The 22714-nt window shown below is 42.2% G+C and overlaps 2 protein-coding genes across 2 annotated transcripts in view; one reads left to right on the forward strand and one right to left on the reverse strand.

Annotated features, from left to right (window-relative positions):
• LOC139665182 (solute carrier organic anion transporter family member 5A1-like) overlaps positions 1 to 4531 on the forward strand; it is a 43027-nt gene extending 38496 nt beyond the window's left edge. The window contains exon 9 of the mRNA XM_071544167.1: positions 3939 to 4531. Coding sequence (XP_071400268.1) covers positions 3939 to 4531 — 593 coding nt within the window. The remainder of the gene's footprint in view (positions 1 to 3938) is intronic.
• A 7134-nt stretch (positions 4532 to 11665) lies between these two features.
• On the reverse strand, positions 11666 to 22526 carry stard3nl (STARD3 N-terminal like). The gene is made up of 8 exons (XM_071544169.1): positions 22137 to 22526; positions 18256 to 18333; positions 17448 to 17525; positions 15967 to 16020; positions 15268 to 15385; positions 14561 to 14659; positions 14239 to 14294; positions 11666 to 12939 (listed from the first exon to the last, which is right to left on the reverse strand). The coding sequence occupies exons 1-7, from the start codon at positions 22338 to 22340 to the stop codon at positions 14242 to 14244; spliced, it is 684 nt and encodes a 227-aa protein (XP_071400270.1). The 5' UTR covers positions 22341 to 22526; the 3' UTR covers positions 11666 to 12939; positions 14239 to 14241.
• Between the last annotated feature and the right edge of the window lie 188 nt (positions 22527 to 22714).

A 22714-nucleotide genomic window follows, 5' to 3' on the forward strand; every position in this document is an offset into this window, starting at 1 on the left:
AATATATTGTGCCAATATTTCCTTTTATTATAAATTGTATATTGACTAGTCAGTGTCGTCCATCTCCAATGTGATGGATATGATGTACTTTTTGATTACTGTTTATTGTGGATTCGATCAATACTACACTGGTTGTCTATGGGAAGCCCTGAACTGATGGTAATGCAACATTTTGATCAGATTATGCATGATGATCATGATTATTATTATTACTATTATTATTATCCTGGGTTTCAATGGAGAGCTTAACTTCACTTATACAATTTACTTTAATACTTAAAATGAACTTTAATTCTTTAATTATTTTATGCATGAAAAGGTCACATTTATTATCCAAAAATACCAGCGTCGGCCTTTAGAAGCTCGTATCAGTGTGACCCTGCACTGGATAAGAGCGTCAGCTTTAATTGTAAATGTAAATGCTCTGCAGATTCTGTAATTGCCGAGCGACGGCTGATTTAGCGTTGGGAAATGAGATCCGCTCTATCTGGTGGCCAACATCTCTGTTCCCCTGAATAAGGAGTAAGGAAGCTAATTAGATTTGATAGATGGGACGTCTCGGACTTTCGGAAAGCTGCTGTCACTAAGAATCACTCAGTCAGAAAGCAATCAGTCGTCTGTCCGGAGATGGTTTATTAGGTAAGACGCTCCACTCTGGCGCCTCATTTACCCCTGCTGGGCTACGACTTTATTAGCAATCCTACTATAAAATGAGGAAAACTCAATCCATCTGTCTGTCTGTCTGGATCCATTTTGCTCCTCAATGGGTTGGCCAATCAATCTGAAACTGCACATGGGCATTGAGCATTGGCATAGGCAGGGACTAACGAAGCTGATTTTTCCATTTTCCCAAATTGACACTGTTTATGCGCATTTTTGGCAAGTCTGCGCGGAGTTGTGGCGCACACGTCCCCGGAAGTCTCCCCGGGTATGGACTAGTTATCAATAATTCGCTTTTTTTGATAGATCAATATCTTGCTCTGATATAATTCCTTTTGTTAAACCTTGTATATTAACATTAACATGGGATCGGGACCTTCATTATTACATGCTGGTGCTCAACAAATATATTGTGAATGCAAGTAACAATAATTGACTAAACCCAAATCTTTGTAAAGCCTGACATCTAATGATAAAAAACATGCTACTCAAAATGCCATCTGCTATTGGCTGATCTTTGGTGCCAGGTGCCATGTCATCTTCTATAGACTACAACAGGTGGTGACATCACCTGGCACCAAAGATCAGCCAGTAGCAGATGTCATATGGAGCTGCCAATGCGCCAAGGTGCCCAGTGCAGCTTAAAGTATAATTCTGCTTATTTTCAACCTGGACGTTATTTTCCTAGTTTATACCATCATGAGTCATGATGATTGATTGCTTCAAAATGTCATCACTTCCTTCACTGTAGAGCTTGACGTAGCTTCAGTTAGCAGAGGCAAACACACTCTCCAACAGCTGAACCCAAAAAACTATTAAAACACCAAAGCACAATCGTCATGATGACAAAAACTGGGAAAATACGGCCAAGGTTGAAAATAACCAGATTTATCCTTTAATATAATTACAATTACACCGGGTTCCTACACAGGTCTAGAAGCAGAGTAGGGGTTTCTGGCACAACTTCACCTACTTCCAAGGTGCATGGAGAAGGGAAAAAAGTCTAAAAAGGTCAAAACTCCAGCAACACTTGTAGTTTATAGAACAACTTTAACACATTACAAACAACATTTAAATAGGGTAGCAGAAAAAATTTAATTTTGAATTTTTTCTGCTACCCTATTTAAATGTTGTTTGTAATGTGTTTCATGATGACCCTGATGAAGGCCACAAGCCGAAACGCGTTGGTCTAACAATAAAGTTGTTCTATATACTACAAGTGTTGCTGGAGTTTTGACCTACACAGGTCTAGAAAGTCTGGAAATGTATGGGAAAAGAATTGGGTTTTTTCCAGTTCTTGAAAAGTTTGAAATCGCACAAAAAAGTTAGGAAAATTTTGGAAAAATATTGTTATAATATCACAAGAACTGTCACATTGTCTGTTGTTTAGAAGTCTGTCATCTCAAATATTCTGGTTATTTGAGATGACAGGAGTGATGTGTCAGTTAGTAGGGACAAGAAGACTATCTACGTAAACTGTATCGAAGACCCAAAATCATCAAATCGAGAAAATCCGGTCTGGATAAAGTGTGAAACTGTGAAAGTGAAACTGTGCCTGAACCTTAGAGGAGTAAAGAAGGAGCTGATTGCTCTGCTGACTTCTGTTTTCCAGACTGCTAACATACATCTATCCTTCTTTTTTTTCTTTCTCTCTCCATCTGACTTCTCTCTCTTCCTTTTCTCTCTCGCCTCTTTTTCTCTTCTCTTTTTTCTCCGTCTCTTCACCCTCACCTTTCTTCTCTCCCTCTCCTCTTTCCACTTTCTCCCACCTCTGTCTTCCCTGTCTCTCTTCTGTCTCTCTCTCTCTTTCAACCGCCCGTCTCTCTTCTCTCCTCTTTCTTGTCGCTCTCATCTCTCTCCCTCTCTCCTCTTGCTATTTACGTTCTCCATCTTCTTTCTCCTCTTTCCCTTCACACTCCCTCTTCCCTTTTCTTTTTCCCTTCCTCTCTCTTCTTTCTTCTCCCTATTTTCTGTCTTGTCTCTCTTCTCTCCTGCTTTTCTCCTATTTCTTCCCGCTCTCTTCTTTTCTCTCTCCTCTTCCTCTTTTTTCTTCCCTTCCTCTTCCCATCCACTCCTACCTTTCTCTCTCCTCTCTTCTTTCTTCTCTCTCCTCCCTCTTTTCTGTCCTCTCTCTTCTCTCCCCCCTCTCTCGCCTCTCTCACTCTCCTGCTTTCTTCCCTCTCTCTCTCTTCTCCCTCTTTTCCTTCTTTTTCTCCTCTTTCCATCCACTCCTACTTTTCGCTCTCCCTCTCTCTTCTTTCTCCTCTCTTCTCCCTCTTTTCTCTGTCCTGTCTCTCTCCTCTCGCCTCTCTTCACTCTCCCACTTTCTTCCCCCTCTCTCTTCTCTCCCTCTTTTCCTTCCCTTATCCTCTTTCCATCCACTCCTCCTTTTCTCTCTTCTTTTTCTCTCTCGCCTCTTTGTCTCTTCTTTTTTCTCTGTCTCTTCACCCTCACCTTTCTTCTCTCCTCTTGCTATTTACGTTCTCCATCTTTCTCCTCTTTCTCTTCACACTCCCTCTTCCCTTTCCTTCTTCCCTTCCTCTCTTCTCTTCTCCCTAATTTCTCTCTTATCTCTCTTCTCTCCTCTCCTCGCTTTTCTGCTCTTTCTTCCCACTCTCTCTTTTCTCTCTCCTCTTCCTTTTTTCTTCCCTTCTTCCTCTTCCCATCCACTCCAACTTTTCTCTCTCCTCCCTCTCTCTTCTCTCGCCTCTCTTCACTCTCCCACTTTCTTCCCACTCTCTCTTTTCTCTCTCCTCTTCCTTTTTTCTTCCCTTCTTCCTCTTCCCATCCACTCCAACTTTTCTCTCTCCTCCCTCTCTCTTCTTTCTTCTCTCTTCTCCCTCTTTTCCTTCCCTTATCCTCTTTCCATCGACTCCAACTGTTCTCTCTCCTCCCTCTCTCTTCTTTCTTCTCTCTTCTCCCTCTTTTCCTGTCTCTTCTCTCCCCCTTCTCTCGCCTCTCTCACTCTCCTGCTTTCTTCCCTCTCTTCTCCCTCTTCTGCTTTCTTCCCTGTCTTCTCCCTCTTCTACCTCTCTTTCCCTTCCCTTATCCTCTTTCCATCCACTCCAACATTTCTCTCTCCTCCCTCTCTCTTCTTTCTTCTCTCTTCTCCCTCTTTTCCTGTCTCTTCTCTCCCCCTTCTCTCGCCTCTCTCACCCTCCTGCTTTCTTCCCTCTCTTCTCCCTCTTCTACCTCTCTTTCCCTTCCCTTATCCTCTTTCCATCCACTCCTCCTTCTCTCTCTCTCTCCTCCCTCTCTTCCCTCTCTCCTCTCCTCAGCCTACATCCCGACACCCATCTACTTCGGTGCGGTGATCGACACGACCTGCATGCTGTGGCAGCAGGACTGCGGCGTGCACGGCTCCTGCTGGGAGTATGATGTCACCTCGCTGCGCTTCGTCTACTTCGGCCTCGCCGCCAGCCTCAAGTTCCTGGGCTTCTTCTTCATCTTCCTCACCTGGTACTCCATCAAGTACAAGGAGGAGCGGGTGGAGCGCTGGCTGAAGCGCCACCTGTCGCCCGCCGACACGGTGGGCAGCCTGGTGTGCCACCCGGGCGGCCACAAGGGCCACGCCCGCACCCGCTCCTGCCCCGTCAACATCCCCTGCGCCGACCCCGCCGCCCGTGCCGCCGCGGCCGCCCGCGCCCCGCCGCCCGCCGGCGCCCTCAACCGCGGCGTCAGCACCCAGAGTTGCCCCGGCAACGAGCTGAAAGCAATAACGCCGCCTCCCGCGACGGCGCCCGCACCGCCGCCGCCGCCCGCCGCCGCCCCAGCCCCCGCCACACCGGCTCCCGCCCCGGCCCCGCCGGCCCCCGCCCCACCGGCCCCCGCCCCGGCCCAATCGCTGGAACACGTTACGGTCCGAGCCTGAGCTTCGGAGAGGGGGAGACGGACAGAGGCGAGGCCGGGGAACGACCGCCAGCCAGAACACAAACACCGGGTGTGACCGGTACGTTCGTCTGCTTTACCCGCCGCCATGACCTGGAGCTCCTCCTCTATTCTGAAACACAGTCGGCTGTGGCTGCTTATTCTGCTCTACCAGACACTTTTCAGATCACCGGCTCTCATCTGGAAACTTGTTGGCTGGTAAAATAGTGAGATGGATGGTAAGTTTTGTCAACACCACCAAACACTCTGGGAAGCCTCCAACCATCATCTGGACGTCCTGCTTCATTCTAAACATCTAGTCGACTGGTAAAATAGTTTAAATGGCTGGTAGGTTTGTCTCCTCCTCCTCCAACGTGAAAAATCCACTTGGCTGGTGAAAATATGGAAAGTGGCACCGGTGGTTTTTGCGATTTTTACCGGTGGGCCGACCCTCAGCTTCCCCGCTCCGGACGAGAGGAGAGGAGAGGAGAGGAGAGGAGAGGAGAGGAGAGGAGAGGAGAGGAGAGGAGAGGAGAGGAGAGGAGAGTTCATGGCTCATCAAACCCCGCCGCCGCCCGCCCCAACCTCGGCAACGTGTGCCTTTTTTCTCACCACGCTCCTCACATGTAAAATGTACAGACACACACCGGGACACACACACACACACACACACACACACACACACTGGGATGTCCCGCAGACAGACTGTGTCACCCTGTAGAGAATAGATTCACCAGAACAGATACCTCAGCTTAGCCCAATCCTCCTGCTTCACCTCCTGTCTGCGTCTGTGTGTGTCCGCGCATCTTCTTGTTTTTGTTTTTTTTTGTTTTTATTTCTTCAGCATCCTGTGAGTGCTTTTGTCTCCTGACAGACAGACACTGCATATCATCTTATCTCACGGAACAAAAAAAAAAAAAAAAGAAGAAGAAAAAAAAAAAAAAAACCCTATGGAAATGTGATACACTGCAAATAAGTGTTAAGAACTGGAAACCGATGGCATGGTGCTATGTGAAAAATGATGTTAAGCGTTCATTACTTTTGTCTTTCGTTCGTTTTTGTCGTGTTTAAAAAAAAAAAAACTGGAAAAGAACCCAACCGGACAACAGGTCACTGGGCTAAGCAGCTTGGCATGCACAAAACGCATTCCTGTCCTGTCCCGATGCAAGGCCTTTTTGTCCCCCCCCCCCCCCAAACACAATGGCACGTAGTATTACCATTTGGAAGTCCAGCAACCGGATTGTTTGGCCTTTGCCGGCTCCATACAATGTGTCCATACATCACCCCACACACACCGGCACCTTTTTTTTTTTTTAAATAAGTGGTTTACCTACGAGAATTAGCATTTTCCTCCTGACCGCATTACCAGGCTATAGAGAAGACACCGGGGGTTGGAAAAGTGTGGTGATGGAAAATGAATTTGATCTTTTCTTTCCGGGTCTGCAGAAATGTTGGGATTGGACTTTTTAAAGTATTCCGGTACTCTAAAGATGTGATTTATCAGAGAGAATAGGAATTAGATTGTTTCAGACTACTTAACCAGGCTTAATGATGAGAGATACGGTCAACTAATGAATTAACATTTTCCTTTGTACTTTACACTACCAGTCAAAAGTTTGGACACATGCATTTTTCTTTATTTTTTACTATTTTCCACATTTTAGAATAACAGTAAAGGCGTCAAAACTATGAAATGACACAAATGGAATGATGCAGTGACCAAAAAAGGTGTTAAATCAAGACTCTCTTATATTTTAGATTCTTTAAAGTAGCCGCCCTTTGCCTTGATGGAAAGGCAAAAGGCTTTGGAAAGAAATTCATACATAGGATCAACTTCACTGTTTATATTTGTCTAAGAAACACATTTCAAGCGTTTAAGCAGAAGCCTTTAGATCAAAACGGCTTTAAGAGAATGAGAAACACAGAACATTCAGTCAGGTGGGTCCAGACTTCTGACTGGTAGTGTAGATGTAGGCAGGTGAGTAATGGACCGTCATTTAGGAGTCATAGTCTATTCTAAAAACCTAGTTGGCTCATAGTGTGGGCAGCGGATAAAAAGTTAGTTTCCTGCCCTGTGTACATGTAGGTAGTGCTTTGAGCGGTAGATTTATGGGGGTGCAACAACCTTTTTGCCTTTTTGAAACAATACGATCTGCAGTTTTCCAGACTAGACAACAGATCAAGGTTCAGCTTGGAAAAGTATTAAATGTAAAAAAAAAAACAAATAGGGCAAAATCATCTGCTGTTCAGTCCCCAAGACGACACATTTTCCATACAGTAGTTGTAGAGCCACTGTCATTTCATATGTTGTGGTGTTTGCTGTTGTGACGATGAGTCTTCACGGTCTAGTCTAACCGCCATGTTACCGGACCGGTTATCAGAAGATTTCGGTTGGATCCGGTCAAGAAATGGAGGAAGTGTTTTGAAATGGAAAACTATAGGAATCCAGTGAGAGAGGATCTTTGTTTTCATGTGTTTTCCAGTAGGGACGACACGCAGGGTGGGAAATTAACACCGACCACCAGCCAGTCGGTGGTCAATTTTGGAGATTTGGTGTCTTTATTCTATTTTAATAAATCTACTTGACCGGTAAAATAGTGAGCTGGAGAACTTTGGGATTTAGTTGGATTAAAAAAATGAGTTCCTTGTCCTGTATCACATTTTAAAGTGTAGTTCAAGGGATTTCCGAGGTCCAGTGTTTTCCCTGGAAGAACAGGGTTGACATTTCTCTGGGGTTAAATCCAGCTCGCATTTCCAACAGCGCTCCTTGCAGTGTAGGTGACGTTTTGTCCGGTATTCCCACTTATTTCCTAAAGAGCAAACTTGTTACGATGTGAATCACTAATGCCGAGATCGTATTACGTTGCCTTTTCTTACAAGTCCCTCCTTTTGTTTCTGTTTTTTTTTCTTTTCTTTTTTTTAGCCTAAATCGAATTTTTAGACCTCATGATGACACTGTATATGATTTGTGGACTGTCATGCTGCCTGTGGGGTTCAATGTTTCATGTATATACACATACAAAGATGCAATAGTCATGTCAAGTCACTGGCAGTGCTGTGATGACACCTGCTGGTGAGATATGGAACAGCGTTTAAAAAGACAAGAAGCTAGAGATGGTGATACAACACAAAGATCTCTCAGGTTCTTGGTTAAGTGGGATCGAAAACAAGAGAAAGAGTGGAACTTGCAATATTTTTACTCCAACACACCTTTTATTTAATAGAAAATGAAAATATGAGTGCAGTATGGAAGACCGGCTCTTTAAGACTTGGGTGAAAACAGTGTTAAATTTATACAAAAAGATGGTTTTCTGATAAAAAAACAAACAAACAACCAAAACAGTATATTTATCAGAAAATAAGAAAAGCATGCTGGTTTTCTTACAACACAATGGGGTTTTTCCACAGGTATCAAAGCCCCAAGGATCATGAAACTCACTCAACACATAAATGAACATGTCAGCTCTCAATTCAAGTAAGAAAAGATAGCAGTATTAATGAGATTGACAGTGAAAAGGTGTTTTTTGGAGCATAATGTTGAGTTTTCTACGTTTTCTCAAGACAGTGGGAGATACAAATATGGCATTTTGTCGAATTTTGTCTGATCGTAACTGAGCTGAATGTTTTAAGATAAAACTTAACAGAAAAGTCTTGAGTTGTCAAAGCTTTGAGAGATAAAGGAACCATAGCTTCTCTTTTTTTTCCCCCCACAAACTGAATGATTGTGGTGAACTTTTCTATATTGGGGGGGGTATTCAGCTGTTGGAAGGCGGGTCATCTTTTGAGAAAAACACACGCAATACACCTGCCGAAAAATATGAGACGAAGAAAACTTGACGCATGGTTTCAGTAGCTAGTCAGTAAACGACACAGTAGAGACAGTAGAGTAGAAATCACGTAACAACATTCCATTTTCATGTATAGGAAAGCGTAGACGACGAGAATAATCAAACAAAATCACACCGAGACACTCAAGAACAGGAACGTGTGGTGAACTGAAACACACACACACACACACACACACACACACACACACACACACACACACACACACACCGACCTTCTGTTTCTCTGTGCCTGCTGTACGTTTCCCATTCGTTTTTTTAAACTGCTGTTTTAATTTCTCTTATGTGCTTCACATGTTGCTCCTGTTCATCTGGCGTCGCAATCTCAGAGCATTTGCCAAATTTGTGGAAATCGCAAACACTGAGCGTATGAAATTTTTAAGTTGTCGTCTTTCTCATCTTCTCAAGGCTTAAAGGAAAAAATCCACCCGAAAACTTTTAACTGTTCAAAAAACAACTTTCAGCAACAACTAGTTCTGGGTCCATTTAGTCTGCGGTAAACGTCAGGTTTTTGGTGTCAGTCCCTCAGAATTAAAGAGCGAGGGCTTCTTCTTTCTAGAGCTGCCATTTTTCCACCGAGAGACGTTCAACAATCACACAGGGAGAAATCCATCGTAGAAGAAGAAGAAGAAGAAGAAGAGAGACCAATTTCTCCACCCACAGGAGCAGGAGAGAGACCAGAATGCAATGCAGCAGCAGAGAGACCGGTTGGGGTTTGAGATCATAGACTGGCCCCAATGTTCATGAACTAGTTGGCTTGGATGAACTTTCAAACAGCCACCTTTTTGATTGAAAGCGACACGTTCACGTCCTCCGAAGTGCATTCTGGGAAACGTAGGAAATCTCTAACTGCAGTAGAAGCAGTAGACGAGGCGGGTTGAGGGAAAGGCGGGTGGGTTCACCGAAAAAATAACACTTCATCACAAAATAATAACTCCAGAAATGCTTCACAGATTGACAAGATCTAACGGTGTGAAATGATCCCACAGTGGATTTTTCCTTTAACCCTTCTCCCCCCCCCCCCCATCACCATTAAAGTGGTGAAATCAGTGTTTTCACCTGGATTGAAGGCCCTGATGTTTCCTACACTCAGTGCATTTTCTCTGTGAATCCATAAACCTCGTTAGTATTTCCGTTCACCTGCTGCCACCAGTTCCAGGAATTTACCTCATCTACTTTTTGTCCTCTGGGTGTCCCACACAAATAATAATTCCTCCTCCTCTTTCACACCGAGGTTGAGTCCTTTTATCTCCTTTATGTGTCCTGCTGCACACTGTTCTGTGACATCATCAGACAAAAACCACAAAGTACATTTTTTCAGAAATTTTTTTTGGGGGGGAAAAAACGATGCGTATTCGCGAATCGAGGGCCGTTTTTATTTTTTGAGATTATTCGTGTTTGCGACCGGTTTCAAGGCCTCATGACACTAACCCGCCACATAAATAACTGTTTTAACTGTGTTTCATTGAAAGAAAAAGAAGCAAAAATCACAGTGAGATTTTGACCCGACGGCAGAAAATCGGTGGTTTTGGAAGCAGCGGGTGGTGTCAAGACAAGTGTTCTGGTTTTTCTGTGACTCCACTCACTTCTCTAACTCGTTCGTTTGTTCACCCGCTGCCTCTGAGTCCAGGATTTTACTGCGTTTGGGTTTCATCCTCCTCCTTTTTCCTAATTCCTCCTCTTTTGAGTGAAGGATGAGTCCTCCACCTCCGTGCGTTACATACAGTACTGTGGCTTCATCTCTGTGACTACACACACACACACACAAACTGAACCTGGACGCTCTCAGTAGAAGCTCCTTCAGGCAGATGTAGATTAGAGTATTTGAGTTTACCTTCTTTCTTTTTTTTTTTTTTTTTATCAGTATTGTATTTATTTCAGAAGGACAGTGTTTCTGACTGGTTGAAATGCCACACCGATGAGAAGCAAAATGTAGATTATTTGTGGACACACTGTTTACAAATGCCTTGAATACTTGACTTCTGTCAATAAAAATGTGAAAAATAATAAAACAGTATTACTGAAGCTGGTGGTTGTTTGATTTAATTCTGCATGTCTAATCTGAATTGTGAGTGATTGTGATTTTTTTTTTCACCATGCTGCCCTCTGGTGGTGCAAAGTTCAGTGAGAAAGACTTCTCCATGGGAATTTATTAAAAAATAAAATATTCCAAAGTACATCAAATTAAATATGAGGGATTCAATTTACATATTTAAACAAAACAAAACCTTATTATTATACTTGCGGACTGATGAGACTAACTGGAGTTTTCATAATGTTTTACTGGGATGAACTGCACTGCAGGTCGTAGTTTATGACCTGTCCATTCAAAAACAAATGCTCTGGCAAAATGGAAAATTTGTAAGAGTTTTCTGTTTATTGTTATTTATTGTAAGGGTAACACTTTACAATAAGGGTCACTAAGTTAATGCTTAATAAGCATGAACTAACCCTTAATTAACAGTTAACTAATTTGTCTGGTAATCATTTACTAATGGTGTTCATGTTAACTAAGGTATTAATTTATACATTATGTAATAGTCATCTTTAGAAACTATTAAATAATGTATAAATTAATACCTTAGTTAACATGAGCACCATTAGTAAATTACACATTACTTAACTGTTAATTAAGGGTTAGTTCATGCTTATTAAGCATTAACTAACCCTTAACTTAGTGACTCTTATTGTTAAGTGTTACCATTATAAGAATGCAATTACACTTGCATTTTGTTTTCTTTGAGCTGAACCACACTGGAAAAGTTGACTTTGTTGTAATTTTGTATTTGGTTTGTTTAACAGAAGTCACATGACTCACAAGTAGGTTGTTTATTGGACAGAGTTTTGGTGACCTGTCATCCTGCCTGGTCGGCAGCGTGTCACTGACAATAAAGTCAGTTGAAAGTCAAATTCCTACTGGTCGCCAATAGAGGTCGATAAAGATCACAGATGACTTAATGCCCCTTTAAATTGTAGACCAGGTGAACTCAGCATTTTCTACTCTTGAGCAAGAACTGGGCTAAATACTGGGCTAAAATTCAGCGTTTCGGAAATTAACTCTTCAAATAAAACCAACATATAAAAGTCAGTGATGAAAACCAGAATAAAAAAATAGAAATCCCTGCCTCTCACAAAGAATGTTGATGGTCGTCCAAAAACTGGCCGACCGCATCGATAATTTACAAAATACGATTAACACACTGAATATTTGAGCAGAGTTTTCAAACACATTGTGTGAACCGCCATGAACTTGTAACACACCAGCAGAGGAAAACAGACGACCACACTTGTTCGATTTCACATTTTAATGATTCTATTTTACAGACAAGCTCATCATAAAAACACTAAATCATCGGGCTTGCAGGTCATGCATTAAGACACTGGACACAGGTGTTTCTTTTCTATTCATCTGAAGGTCCGACTGTGTGTTTTTTTCTCCCTCATCAAGCAGCATTTTAAAGCGGTTTACAGGTGAAACGGTGAACAGGGCTCCTGCACATTTCACATTTCACACACACTGCAGTTTCACGGCTCATTTCTTTTACGTCTTTATAGGCCGAAAATATCAGATAATTCTCCACGCTCTTTTAGAAGCGAGCGATTTGCAGTGCGGTGGGTCATTTCTTTTATACTTTTTTTATACAAGACTTTTATAGAGACTCTTTCCATACTTTTAAAGACCTGGAAGCGGTCAAGAAACCATTTTCATTCCATGTGCAGGAGCCCTGAGTGTAGTTTGATTCAATAAAGCAGCCCCAAGTGCCATTTTCTTAACACAGATCCTTCTTCCCATCTGCTACAAACATGATCCATATTTAATACTGGCCAAAATCCTTCCTTTCAGTGTCTTTTTTTTTAATACAAAGTCCATGGAGCGAGCTGATTCTTTTTTCTTTTTTTTTTCCCTTGCCAGTTATTTCAATCGCAAGCATGTGAGAGTGAGCGACAAATCTTTAAAAAAAAAAAAAAAAAAAAAATGTAAACATTGAAAACATTAGACAGCATGGGTTAAAATGCCATTTAACACCACAGAGATGGAATATATATACGACGGTGAAGTTTCTCTAAAATCGTCTTGTATGAACACTTAAACATGCCAAGTGGAGGAATATGAATTAGAGCCCGATACCTGGGGAAGACTTTTACCATTTTTCTGATATTTATTGATTCATTTCTGATTTATTCAATGGAATTCTTCCTTTATAATCCATCTGTAAACCCAGTTCTTCAGACACAATGTGGGATTTTTGTGTAGAAACGTCCATTAATATGCATTTTCCCCTCAAAGGCCAAGAGTTCAGTAAAGGTGAAATATACTAAAAAATAACCAGAAGTAATCGCTTTTTTTTTTTTTTTTATGTGGCACTTTTTCAACACCGGTATATCTGTGAAAGGCCAGTATCAGTGAAGTGACAGATCGGTATGAATATGTGTTAAACAGAGAGAAAACTGAAGAACACTGATCTTCTCTGAGAATAATAAAGGATCAGATGGCAGAATACGTAAGGCAGAGTTTTCCTTCATGAAAACACCCGGAGCAGGAGGAGAACTTCTAAGACCGGAGATCCTTAGGAGACAAAAGAAGAAATATAAAATGATTTTGTGGTTCGTGTTTCAACAAGTCTGTGTCATGTGAAATTTAGTTTTTTGGCAAAGGAAGGATTGGATTGAAGGAGACATCAGCAAAGTCCATTTTTAACAAGATCAAGGAGGAATATTTGTCAGTAGTGCATTATTTTCACATAGAACATCTTCAGTATGAATACAGATGAGAAAAAATACACCTGCTTTATAGTTTTTCTAGCCGGTATTTGTCATGTCAAATTCAACATATTTGTTGTCAACAGACTGTAAAACGGTAAGAACTGATGCTTTTGTAACAATAACAGGCATTAAAAGAAACTAGAATTTATAACCTCCTCCTCTCCTCTCCTCCTCTCCTTGTCTTCTCTCCTCCTCTCCTCTCCTTTCCTCTCCCCTCTCCTCCTCTCATCTCCTTGTCTCCTCTCCTCTTTCCTCCTCTCCTCTCTCCTTGTCTCCTCTCCTCGTCTCCTCGCCTCTCCTCTCCCCTCTCCTCTCCTTGTCTCCTCTCCTCTCCTCTCCTCTCTCCTCTCCTTGTCTTCTCTCCTCCTCTCCTCTCCTCTCCCCTCTCCTCCTCTCATCTCCTTGTCTCCTCTCCTCTTTCCTCCTCTGCTCTCCTTGTCTCCTCTCCTCTCTCCTTGTCTCCTCTCCTTGTCTCCTCGCCTCTCCTCTCCCCTCTCCTCTCCTTGTCTCCTATCCTCTCTCCTCTCCTTGTCTCCTCTCCTCTCCTCTCTCCTCTCCTTGTCTCGTCTCCTCTCCCTTCTCCCCTCCCCTCTCCTCTCCTCTCCCCTCTCCTCCTCTCCTCCTCTCCTCCATGGTGGGACACACAAACACACAAACCGCTCTCCAATTATAGTAGTGGGATATACATGCCACATGTTTGTATTCTAGAGACAAGCTTATAATAAAAACACAAAATCATTGGACTTGCAAGACTACATAAGATACTACACACCGATTTTTGTTTTTTTTTACTCATTTGATGTCTTTTCCCCTCGTCAAGCAGCATTTTTAAAGCAGTTTACAGTTAATGTGTCAGTACTTGTGATCATGATAATACATAAATCTTCACTACTGTATGAATACAGATGGGACATGGTTGCAGAGTGGGACAAACACATGCCTCCTTTCTATTGTTTCTATCTTAATATGATGTTTTTCATGTCAACTCCAACATATTTGTCTCCATTGTCAACAAAGTGTAAAATGGTAATAACTTGATTTTTGTAATGTTACCTGGCACAAAAGGAATATTATAACGTTTATACGCATTGATATATGTTACCTGTTAAATGAGCCCTTTTTCTGGATCGTGTTTATCGTCAAGTTCCTCATCAGAGTCTGAAAATGGAGGACAAACATAAATCAACATGAAAATAAGAAAACACCAAAATCAGAAAGCTATCAAAATCAGGTGAAATATTTTTTTGGGAAATATTTCACCTGATTTTGATAGTTTGATTGTATTGTAATTGTAATTTGATTGATTATGTGTGTTGTTTTATTTTGTTGGTCTGCAACTTTCATGTTTGTCATGATGCTGCTTTCAAAACGTGACATGCAGCAGGATGTAGCTGGTTAAACAGAGATCGATCTGAAGAGCCGACCTGCCACAGACTCAGGCGGAGAGTAGAACTGTCCGTCAGATAAAGGGCCGGGGTGGATGAGAGGAGCTCGCTCTGTGGCGTCCATGAAGGACTGGAACCCTGAAACGAGAACCGCAAACACGGAGGGGACATGAAGGCAGCAGTGGAGGTACAAGTACCAGTACAAGTACACAAAACCAAAACATGTGTACTGACAGCAAAGTGCAGCTGACTAAACTGAAGAAAAAGAAGAGGAAGAAGTGGTAGCAGAATAGAGTAAGAATTAGAGGTAGAAGTAATAGTACTAATAGTAGTAGTAGTAGCAATAGTAGCAGTAGTAGCAGTATTAGTAGTAGTAGTAGCAGCATTAGCAGTAGCAGTATTAGTAGTAGTAGTAGCAGTATTAGCAGCAGCAGTAGTAGTAGCAGTATTAGTAGCAGCAGTATTAGTAGTAGTAGTAGTAGTAGCAGTAGTAGTAGTAACAGCAGTATTAGTAGTATTAGTATTAGTAGTAGTAGTAGTAGTAACAGTAGTATTAGTAGTAGTAGTAGCAGTTTTAGCAGCAGCAGTAGTAGTAGTAGTATTAGTAGCAGCAGTATTAGTAGCAGTATTAGTAGCAGCAGTATTATTAGTAGTAGTAGTAGTAGCAGTAGCAGTAGTATTAGCAGTATTAGTAGTAGCAGTAGTATTAGCAGTAGAAGAAGAGCTGTGTTGTTGTGTTGACTCACTGTTGTCGTCTTCGGCCTCCTGAGGCAGAACCTTGAAGTCCAGCAGCCAGGTTTCTATCCAGGCCAGAACGAAGGAGATGATGGGCAGCAGGTACCCAAAGGCCCCCTGGGACAGCAGCTGAGCACACACACACACACACACACACACACACACACACAAAGTTTCATTTTGCTCTTTTCATTCTGATGAAAGCATCTTTCCTCCTTAAAAAAAATAATTTACTTCATCATTACTAAATACACAATACTGCAGTTTAGAGCAATATCTCACTTGGGAGCAACATTTTCATTCTGCAACACGCTTACACTCAGGTTGAGCCACCAGTGGGGTTTTTGTTCTAAACACCTTTATTGATCATTTCAGATGATTTGCAGACTATGAAAAGGGAAACCAAATTCATAGTTCAGCTAAAGTTGGTGCTTGACTGTTAGAAACTCCTATCAGTGGATGTTAGTTCTCATTTTGAGCAGCAGGTGGCGCAGTGAGGAAGCATCCACCCTGCTGCAGTGCTGTAGAGCAACGCAGTGAATCCTGTAGCCCCGACCCCTGACCCCTGACCCCTGACCTCTGACCTCTGAGCAGAAGGAGCGGGTCCCTACTTGGATCAATAAAGCCTCCCACTGATTTCATCATCATCACTATCAAAACCAAAGTGAATTATTGCTTTAAGTCAAATTAAAGCAGTTTTTGTTTCTTACCTTTGATACAATGACTTTCACGATCAGGAAAGCGCTGCTGACTGCAGTGGTGATCTGTAGAGAGGATCAATCAGATCAATCACTCATTACAGATCAATCACTCATTACAGATCAAACACTCATTACAGATCAATCACCCATTACAGACGCTCACACTACAGAGGTGAATACAAGATGGAAAGCATGTTGTGTGTGGATACCAGTTTAAACAATATGAACTCCTCTTGTGAATAAAACACATCTCAGTTTATTCAGTATACACTAGTAGCCATTCTAGAAGTATCTTTCTTAAATGTATTTATCCCAGTGACCCTGATGCAATATTCCAGGACTTTTCCATGACTTCTCATAACCAAGTGAGAGTGAGACTTCCATGAGCTAAAGCTGTTCATCCTTCCTGGTTTGTTTATGTTGTTTTTCAGTCTGGTTTCCACTGCAGCTGAGCTGAAAACCAGCTAATGCAGTGAATTAATGTGTGACACAAAATGGGAAATACATTCTGGTGTTTTCCTGTAAAGTGACTCATTTATCAAACTCCTTTTGAAACTATTTGAAGAAATGAAGATGCTCTTTGTTTGGGAAAAACTCTTCTTTGTGACAAAATATGAAAAAGTCTTTATTTACTGGCTGGTCCATTTTGGAGCAGAGACCAATCCAACATGTTTGGAACTAACAGCCTTCATCAAGGAGAGACACGAAGGCCAACAGGCTTCTACACAGTGGTGGAAGAAGTACTGAGATCTTTTACTTCAGTAAAAGTAGCAATACAACAATGTAAAGATACTCCATTACAAGTAAAAGTCCTGCATTCAAAATCTTACTTAAGTAAAAGTAGATAAGTACTGGCAGCAAAATGTACTTAGAGTATCAAAGTAAACATACTCATTATGCAAACTGTCCCCATTTAGAGAGTTATATTTTTCATAAATTATTGGAATATTAATACTGATTTATTGACATACATGTACATGTAAGCAGCATTTTAAAGTTGTCAACGTGAAGCTAATCTTAACAATTTAGCTATACTTTTGGGTAGTCTAATCTATAACAATGCTATTTTATAGTTATTTTATAAAGATGATCAAATGTTTTAAATATAAAATATTGTTCTGAAAAGTAACTAGTAACTATAGCTGTGAAATAAATGTAATGGAGTAAAAAGTACAATATTTCCCTCTAAAATGTGGTGGAGTGTAAGTATAAAGTAGCATAAAATGGAAATACTCAAGTAAAGTACAAATACCTCAAAATTGTACTAAGTACAGAACTTGAGTAAATGTACTTAGTTACTTTCCACCACTGCTTCTACAAGCAGTGGTGGAGGTAACAGACAATCAACAGCAATATGGAGGCTGGATATTCTTTTCTTGTCAATGTTTTGGCATAAATTGTCAAAGAAGTGCATGGTGTGATACTGTAGTTAGAATGAGCTAAAAGGCAAAAAAGGTCATTTTTCATGTCAGTGTGACTCTAAAACTTACTGCGATGGCCCACCAGTGACGAAGCTTACAGACGGCGTAGGCCAGGATGAGAGCTGCAAACCTGAATACAGCCAGGAGCTGGAGGAGGGAGGGAGGGAGGAGAGAGGGAGGGAGGGAGGGAGGAGAGAGGGAGGAGGAGAGAGGGAGGGAGGGAGGAGATAGGGAGGGAGGGAGCGAGATAGGGAGGGAGGAGATAGGGAGGGAGGGAGTGAGGGAGGGAGGGAGCGAGGGAGGGCCGAGGGAGGAGGAGAGAGGGAGGGAGGAGGGAGGGAGGGTGGGAGGAGGAGAGAGGGAGGGAGGGAGGGAGGAGAGAGAGGGAGGAAGAGGGAGGGAGGGAGAAGAGAGGGAGGGAGGGAGGAGATAGGGAGGGAGGGAGCGAGGGAGAGCAGAGGGAGGAGGAGAGAGGGAGGGAGGAGGAGGGGGAGATGGGAGGGGGGATGGAAGAAGGGGTTATAGGAAGGAAGGAACAAACAAACAAACAAAAGTATCACATGAAGAGAAAGAGGAAGGAAAGAAACAAAGGAAGAAATGGAGGAAGGAAGGAAGGAAGGAAAGGAGACAGGGAAGAGGGAAGGAAGACAAGAAAGGCAAGAAGCAATGAGGGAGGGAATAAGGAAAGAATGAGAAAGGAGGAAAGGAAAGGAAGGAAGGAGTAAAGGATAGAGGGGAATGGAAGAAAGGAGGGAGGAAAGGAAGTAAGAATGTAAGAGTGAACAAAGAGCGAAACAGAGAAATCCAGAGAGAGTCGGTCACATGAGGAACATGACGGTTCTGTGTGGGAACGGTGAAAAAACAGAGAACTCCTTACAAAGATGTCGAAGAAGGAGGCGCGGTAGTTGTAGTGCAGCACTTCCTGATTCAGCTGCTGCTGGATGCCGCCGTTCACCTGAACACACACACACACACACACACACACACACACACACACACACACACACACACACACACACAACACAAACACACCTCAGTATGGGAAAGAAGAGTTTGGCCCTTTCAAATCCGAAGCCATACGACTCAAAAATAACCAGAATCACACTACACAACTTCCTCAACAGCGTTTTGGCTTTTATACAGTCATACCAAACCAAAACATGTTTACTGACTGCACAGTTCAACTGACTAAAATGAAGAAGAAGAAGAACAAAAAGAACTTCTTCCTCTGGGGAATTTTGGCCTTCGTACAAGCAAACCAAACCAAAACACAACATGTGTACTGACTGCAAAGTGCAACTGACTAAACTGAAGAAGAAGGTGGTAGTAGAATAGAATACGCATTAGAGGTAAAAGTATTAGTAGTAATAGCAGTACTAGTAAAAATAGCAGTAGTAGTAGTAGCGGAAGTAGTAATACTAGTAGTAGTAGTAGTAGTAGTAGTAGTAGTGGCAGTAGTAGTAGTAGTAGTAGTAGCAGTAGTAGTAGTAGTAGTAGCAGTAGTAGCAGTAGTAGTAGCATTAGTAGTAGTAGAGTAGTAGTAGTAGTAGCATTAGTAGTAGTAGTAGTAGTAGCATTAGTAGTAGTAGTAGTAGTAGTAGCAGTAGTAGTAGTAGTAGCATTAGTAGTAGTAGTAGTAGCAGTAGTAGTAGTAGTAGCAGTAGTAGCAGTAGCAGTAGCATTAGTAGTAGCAGTAGTAGTAGTAGTAGTAGTAGTAGCATTAGTAGTAGCAGTAGTAGTGGCATTAGTAGTAGTAGTAGTAGTAGCATTAGTAGTAGCAGTAGTAGTAGCATTAGTAGTAGTAGTAGCAGTAGTAGTAGCATTAGTAGTAGTAGTAGCAGTAGTAGTACCAAAATGACAACTACTCTTACAAAATGATTGATTGTACAAAATTTTAACAAATGATGGCACTTTTTATAGAATAGCAGGTAACTTAAGAGTTTAGTTGGCAAAATGGTAACACATTTAAAGCCTGGATCCCGTATATTTTACAGATATTGAATAATAAACTTCAGGTGATGATTTGTCAAAATGGACATAGAGCATTTTAGCAAAAGAATTCTTCAGCTGAAAAAGGGAACTGTTGAAATAAACAAGCGATGGCCTTGCTGCACTGGGTTCAGTTTTCAGTCGGCTCCACTGGAATCATCAGCATGGTTGGAATGAAACATTAGGCTGAAACCTCCACTGGTATAACATGGTGTCGGTGACCCAGCTGTGAATGCAAACCATCACCACTGGAATTTCCCACTCGAACAATGATATATTGTGTGATCTGTTAACTCTTTATCTGACGGTTTTATTGATGCAACAGTTATTATGGCAAGGCAGGACGGTTATTGTGTTTGTATTCACAGCTGCAGCACTTTGAGGTGCGACAAAGAGCAAGGAGAAAACTTGGAAGGGCACATAAAAAGCTGCAGGTTTCTTGCAGCACTTAAGCATTTGTAGACCAATCTCTGAACCCATCGTCTATCGGTCTGACGACGATTAGACTCTGGGGGCGACAGCCAATATTTCGGGGTTTCCGGTGCAGCCAGCGGACATCCGGGCCAAGACTTCCTCTTGAGACGCGAGAATGGAGTCGGAGTTGAGAGACGACGTCTACGACCGGATTGTTTCATAAGTTTTTTAGGTTCAGATGACATTTCGGCTAATCTCTATAAACAGATATCTGCATATGAGACGTCGTCTCTCAACTCCGACTCCATTCTCGCGTCTCAAGTTGCTAATCGGACTGTAAACAATGACCGGCGCACGGAAGAGGAAGTCTTGGCCCGGATGTCCGCTGGCTGCACCGGAAACCCCCAAATATTGGCCGTCGCCCCCAGAGTCTAATCGTCGTCAGACCGATAGACGATGGGTTCTGAGATTGCTTGTAGGTCATTTTAGGGTTACAGTTACAGTTAGTATTAGCTTAATGCAGGGCTGTAGTCAAGATTAGTTAGTTAAACTTAGTTAAACCCTAGTTAATTTCAAGACCAAGTCAAATCAAGTCCTATTCAAGACCAAAACCAAAAAAGAGGGAATAAACACTGTACATATTCTTCCAAATGTAAAAATAATGTTTAAGGAGTTTTTTAAGGCTCAACAGAGATGGAGATCAATCTGTAAATCCACTCTGTACTACACTGGTCAACCCATCAATATGTAGGAATTGACTAATCAATGCATAAAATCAATGCATCAATGCATTACATACATAAGGATGACTTCAGGTTACTTAAGGTTGACTCGACTCACCCTGACTTAATGTTAGGGAGAATTAAATTTCACTGGTTATGGCAGTAGGTGGATTTTTTTTTTTTTTTAAACTTTGTTTATTGGATTTTCAACATAACCAGCATTTATACAATAATTGCTATACAAAGTTATCTAGTAGGAATATAAAACAACACATCAACAACAACAATACGAGAAGACAGGGTAAGCAGTGGATGGATTTAGTGTTTAGGGAGTGGATGTGAGTGAATGTAATGTCCTTCCAAATACAGTAATATAAAAAGTGTGTGGGCGTGTGTGTGTGTGTGTGTGTGTGTGTGTGTCCGTCATTTGTTTGCACATAGCTATTACAGTGCTCAAGGGTCACTTTGCCGAAACTGCAGCATTCTGGGAATGTCTCCTACGGTAAAAACACTTCCTCATTCAGGGCGAAGCGTTTTGTTGCTCCATAACCTCGATTCATTCCTGCAGACCTCAGAAAAGCACCTGCCCTGCTTTTCTGGCCTTAACCCAGTTAAAACAAGGCCAGTTTGACAGAGAAATAACTTCTAATCTTGAAGACACCATGCTGGATCAAATGAAACCCGTGGCTCCCAGTTTTACACACATTATATTTACATTTTAGGCATTTAGCTGCCAAAATAAAAAACAGCTCAAAATTGTATTGAGTTGAACTTTTAACAGTAATTTTCCACCACCAGACACTGGTGATAGTATGTCAAAAAGTTACATATTTGGCTTTCAGTTTTCTGTAATAACGGCTTGTTGGCAACGTCCACATTCCTCACCGAAACCAAGAGGCACCGCAAGCCACAAGTATTACTAATGCAATATTTTGGCAATGTTGAAGTATTGCGAAGCCCCGATAAAGACTGTTTCACAGCATGTGTGCATGCAGAGTTTATATATTCTGAATCAACTATGACTTTATGAAAAGCACTGTGTAAACTTCAAGCTTTTAGATAAGTATAAAGTTAAGAAGAAGAGGAAGTAGTGGTAGTCATATATATGTAGTAGACAGTAGTAGTAGTAGTAGTAATAGCAGTAGTAGTAGTAGTAGTAGTAGTAGTAGCAGTAGTAGTAGTAGTATTTGTATTAGCAGTAGTAGTAGTAGCAGCAGTAGTAGCAGCAGTAGTAGCAGTAGCAGTAGTAGTAGCAGTAGTAGTAGTATTTGTATAAGCAGTAGTAGTAGTAGCAGTAGTAGCAGCAGTAGTAGCAGTAGTAGTAGTAGTATTGTATTAGCAGTAGTAGTAGTAGTATTTGTATTAGCAGTAGTAGTAGTAGCAGTACTAGTATTAGTAGTATTATTAGAAGCTGCAGCAGTAATGGATCAGATCAGTGGTGAAATGATGAATTCTCAGTCAAAAACAGCACAGAAATGAACAGAAATGTCTATTCCAGACAGAAGTTGTTCATTGAGAAACAGTTGTTCTCTGCCGCCACAGGAAGCGTTACATCCCCTGAAGCTGAACGCTCTGTAAGCTCAACACCAAGCACTCAGTGTCTCAACATCCTCAACACACACACACTTCTTACATTGAGCTCTATGATCCAGAGCAAGGTGACGAACAAGAGGTCGAAGGTGACGAAGAGGCAGAAGGTCCTCCGCACGTCCGAGATGCACTTCTTCTCCCCGGCCTCGTACGACTCCACCCTGGCCACGAGGGGCGTGGCGTTGATAGACCCCGCCCCCCTGCCGGCCAGCCGCGAGTCGGCGCTGCTGCTGCATCGGCTGTCCATCGCTGGCCGCGCCCCCTCCGGGCCGGGCCGGCTCCGCCCGCCGCCGCACGCTCAGACGCTTCGGCGGGTAGACGCTCCCCTCGCAGTCACAGGGGGCGGGTCATCTGTCGCTAGGCAGGCAACGGAAATAAGCCCCGCCTCTTTTAACGGATCCAGCGTCGCTCTGCAGAGGCAGGCTGCATCACCGCATCTGCAGACAGGAGGAGGCAGAGGGTCAAAGGTCAAAACGTACAGGAAGAGCTTTGTGCCAAAATGAGAAAAAAGTGGCACCGACTTTGACAAAATAATCAATAGCAAAACAATTGAAACATATTATGGTACTAATTGGGGCTGGGCAATAATTCAATATTATCGTTTATCATCTTTCAGTGGAA

Source organism: Centroberyx affinis, unplaced genomic scaffold, assembly GCF_046629955.1.
Source record: "Centroberyx affinis isolate AG114_WGS23_722 - 3 ecotype Tasmania unplaced genomic scaffold, CSIRO-AGI_Caff_v1 ptg004480l_1, whole genome shotgun sequence".
Lineage (NCBI taxonomy): Eukaryota > Metazoa > Chordata > Actinopteri > Beryciformes > Berycidae > Centroberyx > Centroberyx affinis.